General features: G+C 46.9%; 1 protein-coding gene across 3 annotated transcripts in view; it reads right to left on the reverse strand.

Moving 5' to 3' along the window:
• The window catches only part of Msra (methionine sulfoxide reductase A), a 302775-nt gene extending 296488 nt beyond the window's left edge, over positions 1 to 6287 (reverse strand). The window contains exon 1 of one of the 3 annotated variants that reach the window (XM_055609788.1): positions 6010 to 6287. In XM_055609788.1, coding sequence (XP_055465763.1) covers positions 6010 to 6145 — 136 coding nt within the window. In that variant the 5' untranslated portion in view covers positions 6146 to 6287. The remainder of the gene's footprint in view (positions 1 to 6009) is intronic. The other 2 variants (XM_055609789.1, XM_055609787.1) reach the window with 2 other exon arrangements.
• Positions 6288 to 6525: the final 238 nt, after the last annotated feature.

Genomic DNA, 6525 nt, shown 5'->3' on the forward strand with positions numbered 1-6525 from the left:
GGGGGGGGCCCAGAGGACATCATCAGGTGTCTTCCTCCATCATCTCCATCTGGTTTGGGGGAACAGTGTCTTTCACTAAACGTGGAGTTCACTGATTGGCTAGACTGGCTGGCCTGCAAGCCACTCCCAAATGCTCTACTTCCCAAATGCTGGGATTATGTGAGTGCAATGCCACGTTTCTTACATTGGTGCTGGGGCTCTGAACTTGTGCTTACGAAGTGAGCACCTTATCCACCGAGCTGTCCTCAGCCTTCCCTGTGCCATTTCTTGACCACCTGCTGGTCACAACGATGCAGCTCATGTATGTGTTTATCATACCTCAACACTGTTCTTGGTGGCCCCTCCCACACAGCATTTCCTCCAACAAGTAACTGCTGTCCTGCAGTGTCTCAGGCCCAATCCCTAAAACAACCCCACGCCCTTGAGCAGTTGCTACAGTGAGTCTCTGACCCAGAAGGAACAGATGAGGGAAAAAGGATCTTTGAGAAGATTGACAATTCCCACCCTCAACACTCACTGATGACCCAGGGCCCCCTCCACAGAACCCGGTATTCTTGCCATCATCGGATGAAGCATGGTTCTAGTTAGCTCAGGGCCAGAGAGGGGCTTTTCATGGAAAGGGCTGACCACTGCTGGAAGCCCCTGGGACCTACGGGGAGGCAAGAACAGGGAGCACCTCAGCCAAAAGGCCTCCTCCCTGGGCTTGCTAGGCTTGGTTTCCATTCACTCCCAAAATCTGCACCTAGACTACTGCCTCTGGGAACCCATACAGGTTCCCAGAGATAGCTACAGCTGTCCTCACTCACCTTTCTCCCACCATCTCCCCTTGCCCCACCCTGGTCCAGGCCCATCTGACACTGCTAAGCTCACACAATCACAATCACACACACACACACACACATACACACACACACAGAGAGACCTGCTGTTGGTGTCTAGAAAGTCTCTGCTTGGGGTTCAGAGATGGGGGACCCACCTCTCATCCTAGCCAAAAGCAAAGCTTACCATGGTTAAGTATAAAGAAACTGGCTCAGACACAGCATCAGTGCTGGGGCAACAACTCAGAGCGCAGACAAAGGGTTGGCTGTGCCGGCATCTCTGCATTCCAGTGCTCATGTGATGGACACATGGAAAGGCCATCTTTTCTGTATCTGTTTTCAGACATTAAACATTCTCTGCCCAGTATCTATAAGTCATTACTGAGTGTCTGGTGTGGGTATCATTTCTTTTAATGTACTATAGCCCGAGCGGGGAGCACAGGGCTCCTTCTAGGAGTGACACTCGGCCTCTCTCTCCGGGAGCTCATTACTGCATAGAAAGATAAGGCACAGGTTTGGTAACTGGGCAGCAGAACATCTGAGTAGCAATGCGAGAGCCGATGGGAAAGAGGCTGAAGCAGCTCACGAGGGTCTGTCCAGTGGAGATGAAAGCAGTCACTTAGGCCCTTGGGAGGAGGGACTAGCTTACAGGAGGAACAGAATTCAAGCCAGGCAAATTTTGAAGACAGAGTAAAATAAGGAATAGTGCGAAATACAACACTTTACCTATGCAAGCATTTAATGAAGAAATAAATCAAAAGATCAGAGTAGTAATCCACAAGGATATGATCACGTGGGCGACCGCAGAGGCGGAACACTGAATCCTGTCAGGCAGAAGATGGGCTCCGTGGGGGCCTGGTGGGAAAAGAGGCAGGGGAGGGAGGTAAAGATCAGAAGGTGGGAGGTGGGAAATGCCTTTCCCCAGCGGGGGCGGGAGGGAAACAGAAGGTTCTGGAAGAGAGCGTAAAACAATCTAAGAGCTATGGGCAGGATGCGAGAAGAAAAATAACAGTTCCGCGTCCTACAATTTAGAAATTAATCACACACTAGGGAATTTTTTTTTCTAAAAAGAGAACAGCTTCCTATCGTTTTCTTTTTTAAAAATCTATGTACACCAGTCACATAAAAGAAACACATAATGCCTTCTACACCACAGCGGAAGGAATCTGTCCCCAAAGGTCCTTCCTTTGTATAAATCATGCCACCACAATCGACGCTTCAATAAAAATGAATATTTATGAAATGTAAAATGACTTGGATTAACTTATTCCAATTTCACCCTCTAAATTTAGATTTTTTTTTTTAAATCACGCCAAAATGTAGATTTTGATTACAAAAGCAAGTTGGGGGAAATATATATACTTGACAAGAAAAAGAGAGCAATTTTTTTTTAAGTTGAAGTATGACAAAGGATGACAGAAAGGTGGCTGTTTGGGCTAAAAACAGCAGAGACCATTTTCAAAGTAGCTGTTTAATTCAACAACAAAGCCACATTAGACAAAGCAAGTTGTTTAAAACAACACAAATTGTAAAAGCTGAGACGGCCCCACCATCCTCATGTCGAGGCACAGCCCAAACCCAGCCTTTCCTTTCCCAGCTTTCTTGGGCTCTGGACTGTTAGCCTGCTCCTTGTCCACATGAGAGATAGCATGCAGATCTGCCCTGGCCTTTGCAGCTACTATACCTTGGCCATCTCTCTGTTCCTAGAGACGTTCCATCTTTTACGCCTGCATGCTGCATCCTTGAGGCTGAACTCTGTCACTCATTTAGCTAGCCCCTGATGACGGGCACCTGTGACACTTCCAATCTCTGTCTGCTGCAGATGAAGCTCCAGCGAACAGCCTGGTGCTGTCCTCATTTGGCGTGTGTGTGAGCAAATCTGGAAGGCAAATTCCCAGAAATTGAATTCCTGAGTTTGAAGGTAAATGTGCATTTAAATTTTTGGTAGATGCAGCCAAGTTGCCTTCCATAAGAGTGGAGCCGGCTGACACCCTCTCACAACATACAAGAGTGCATGCTTCTCTCTTTTTTAACCGACAGAATGGATCATTGTTTCTGGATTTTTGCCAGTCTGAAAAAATGAAAACCGGTATTTGCATTTTCCTCACTGAGTGAACTTGAACATTTTTATATGTTTAAGGACAACTTATACTTTCTTTGGGGATAAAGTGTTCAAAACATCTGCCTGATTTGTAATCACTGTGGCATTTTTCTTACAAACTTCTAGACGATTCTGGTCTATTGGGGAAACTAGTCCTTGCCTTTGGTACATGCTGCTGTACTCTGGGCTGTCGTCTGGCTTTGCTTGTGTGATTTTTGTCATACAGAAGACTATTCTAAAGATTTTTTTAAATGTGTATTGGTGTTTCTCTCCATGTAAGTCTGTGCACTGTGTAAGTGCAGGGCCTCCAGAGGCCAGAAGAAGGTGTCAGGTCCCTTGGAACTGGAATTGCAAACCTTCATGCGTCACCATGTGGGTGCTGGCAACTGAACCTAGGTCCACTGGAAGAGGAGCAAGTACTCTTAATTACTGAGCCATCTCTCTGGCCCCACACAGACATTTCACCCAATCTAGTTACCAGTCTCTTGATTTTCTAGCTGTGGATGACCTTCCTCATGCTACAATTATGAAGAAATTCTCCTTTTTTTTACACTCATTAGTTCACTTTTTGCTCTTTACTAAAGACACCAAGTATGGTGTTATCTGCTGGTAATCCCAGCATTCAAGAGACTGCAGCAGGAAGATTGCTGAGAGTTCAAAGCCAGCTTGGGTTAAACAATAAATTCAAAACCAACCTGGGATGCACATTAAGACTATGTAAAAAACAGAATATACACGTGCATTTATACATACCTACATGGGAAAACAGCAGTTATATCAGAAAATATAGAACATAGCCCCACTGTGTAAGTTAACATGGATAAGTTATCTGACCTCACTAGCCTGTTTCCACATCCATACTGGGAATAATGCATCATCACATTATTGTGAAAACAAAATGTATTAATGTGGTTTTCTATGGTATCTGGTGTGGAGCTATTATCATTCTTCCTGCTTGGGGTTTACCTTTTTTTTTTTTTTAAGTGTAATGACTAGAAATACCATCAGTCTAACTCCACATATCTCCCTAGCCGTCCCAATACCACAGAGCTGAGATGCCCCTTTGACCATACATCCTATTCCTGTATGTGTCTTCTTGCTTCATTCGTACATCTTTTATCATCTTGTCAGATGGCACGCTACCACAAAAGCAATAACCAGTTACCCAAGCCAGCCTGCTCATGTTTCCATCCATTCCATATAGCCCAGAGGAAAAGAAACATTAAAAAGGCTTGAAGGTTGGAAATTTACCTCCTTGCAAAATTGTCCATCTACTACTAGGCTGCAGATGGCAAGGTTAGCTCCAAAAGCATTTGATGGTAATTTACACTTGGGACTAGGCAATCCTAAACAGGCAGTAGGCCTTGTCATCTAAAAGGGAGGTACACTGGCCACAGAATATTTGAGAGAATCGAGTACAGGTAACAACTGACTTAGATGGATGATACAAAGACATGAGGAGGGTTGAAGTTGCACTGCAGAAGAATATAACTTTCGAACTACGAACATGAAGTCCGTAACTTTCAAAATCATGGTCACCAAAATTCATAATCTAAAGTGAGGCACACTGTTGCTGGAACTGAAGGCAACCCTAATCAAATTCTCCAGGCTCCCTTGTTCTCAGTTAATTACTTTAGACCCCTCCCTCCTGGAAACACTTCAGCCTGCCACATACCTGGGAGACATGACATAAGATGGCTGCCCATGTTCCCCTTTTACCTGAATTCTAAAAAAAAAAAAAAAAAATCACTAATTTTGGAGGCTGTGCAGCTGGGTAACATACTAGACGTCTCCCCCCTATATTTGCTGCTGATAACCCCTGTAATATGTAGCCTGTGACTGTCGCTGTACTGCTGGTTCAAAGAAAACTCAGTACCGCGACCTCCAAGTTGTACTAAACTACATTTCTACTCTGTGTGGGCACCTAAGAACGTTTGTTTGAAGTGAGAAGCACAAGGTTAATGGCTTGGCAAAATCTCCTAGCTCTCCCCTCCCCCTTCAAGTCGGAAGAGATCAAGATAAGGTATTTTCACTGCCCACAGAAGTATTCAGTGGCTTTGAGATTCTGTGCCAGGTCAACAGATCACCAGCCACAAGTTTATGATGCCCCGCTCCAAACTACAGAGAGATGCCTAGAAGCCTACAGTGATCTGTCATCCCCTAACCTAAACCCCTCTCCCTGACCCCCCTCTGTCTGAAGATAAAAGGAGCCTGAAAAATCTGTCAAGACAGTTACCGCTATCTTCTTCTGGTTTTGCTGGGTTACCAAATAAATCTTTCTCTTTGTCCCCAAACATTCTCAAAATATTCAGGTTCCGTCCCAAGTGGGAAGTAAATGAATTTGGATTCTGTCTGTACAAGGGACAGTGAGGACCTGTCAGGGATGAATACTCCCAAGATCGGGGACTAGAAAGATTACAATGGGGCTGACAAGGTGGTTCAGCAAAAAATGCGCTTACCAGCAAGAGCTACAAACTAAATTCAACTCTTGGGTCCTAAGTGGTGCAAGGAGAAAACAGAGTCACACAGGTAATCAGCTGATCTTCCCACGAGAACCTGGAGCTTAAGTGAGCACACACAGACACCTCCTAGAGGCCTCATCCACAGAACAAGGCGTTCCTGCAAACGGAGGAAACAACCCAGCAAGCTCTTCGAGTTAACTAGAAACTGGGGAGGATTCCTGCAACCGGCTCTGACTTAAAATTCCACTTCAAAACCTAAGTCCGCAACGTTCGGTCTCCCTCCAGCGCTTCTAGGAACAGGCACAGCCTGGCGCTCCAAGAGGCCTTGGTTAGAAGGAAGACGAAGGCTGGGTTCCCACTGCACTCTTCCCAACCACAAAAACAGAGCTGCAGGCCTAGATTCTTTCACAGAGAGACTCAAACAAAGAGAAGCGCGCAGGCAGGAGACTACCCCGCTGAGCTCCCGCCCCTCCCGGGTGTTGGGGGGGCACGCGGGGGAGGGGGAAATGTGCCTCTTCGCGCACGCGCAAACCTAAACCTAGGACCCGCCCGAGGTCCCGCACGGCTTCTTCCGGGAGGGCGCAATGCGTAGGCTCAGCGCGCATGCTCGGAGCCCGTGCCGCCTTACCAGCTACGGTGATCGGCTCCGTGCGTCCCGGCAAGGATTCCTCCGCGCTGATGACCTTCGAGGCTGCGTCCCCCATCTTCCGTACCGGGATGGAGCTGGAGAGGAGCTGGAGAGCCTTTTTGGAGGCGGAGAGCATGGGCGGCGTGTCCGATCTGCAGGGCCGACCTCCAGGCCTGGCTGTCAGTGAGGGACAAAGTTCCCAGAGTACGAGAAGCGGCGCGGGCCAAAAATTACACTGGCTACGCGCCACCGCTGAGTGTTAAAAGTTCCTGCCGTTTCCCCACCTCCGCAGGCGGTTTTCCGGGTGCGGTGTACTCACTCAACCGGAAAGCAGAAAAGGGAAATCAGTGTGTGTGCGTAAAAAGGCAGCCCTCTAGAAGAAAGGCAGACTTAAAAGAAGGCGGGTGGATGGACAGCTAGGAAATGTGTCTGTTTCTACTGGAACCATCTTGATTAAGTCGAATCGACCAGAAGTGAAATCTCAACACCACAAAGGATCAAGTACTCAACTTGAAA

This window comes from Psammomys obesus, unplaced genomic scaffold (assembly GCF_907164565.1).
Source record: "Psammomys obesus unplaced genomic scaffold, mPsaObe1.curated_primary_1811, whole genome shotgun sequence".
Classification (NCBI taxonomy): Eukaryota; Metazoa; Chordata; class Mammalia; order Rodentia; family Muridae; genus Psammomys; species Psammomys obesus.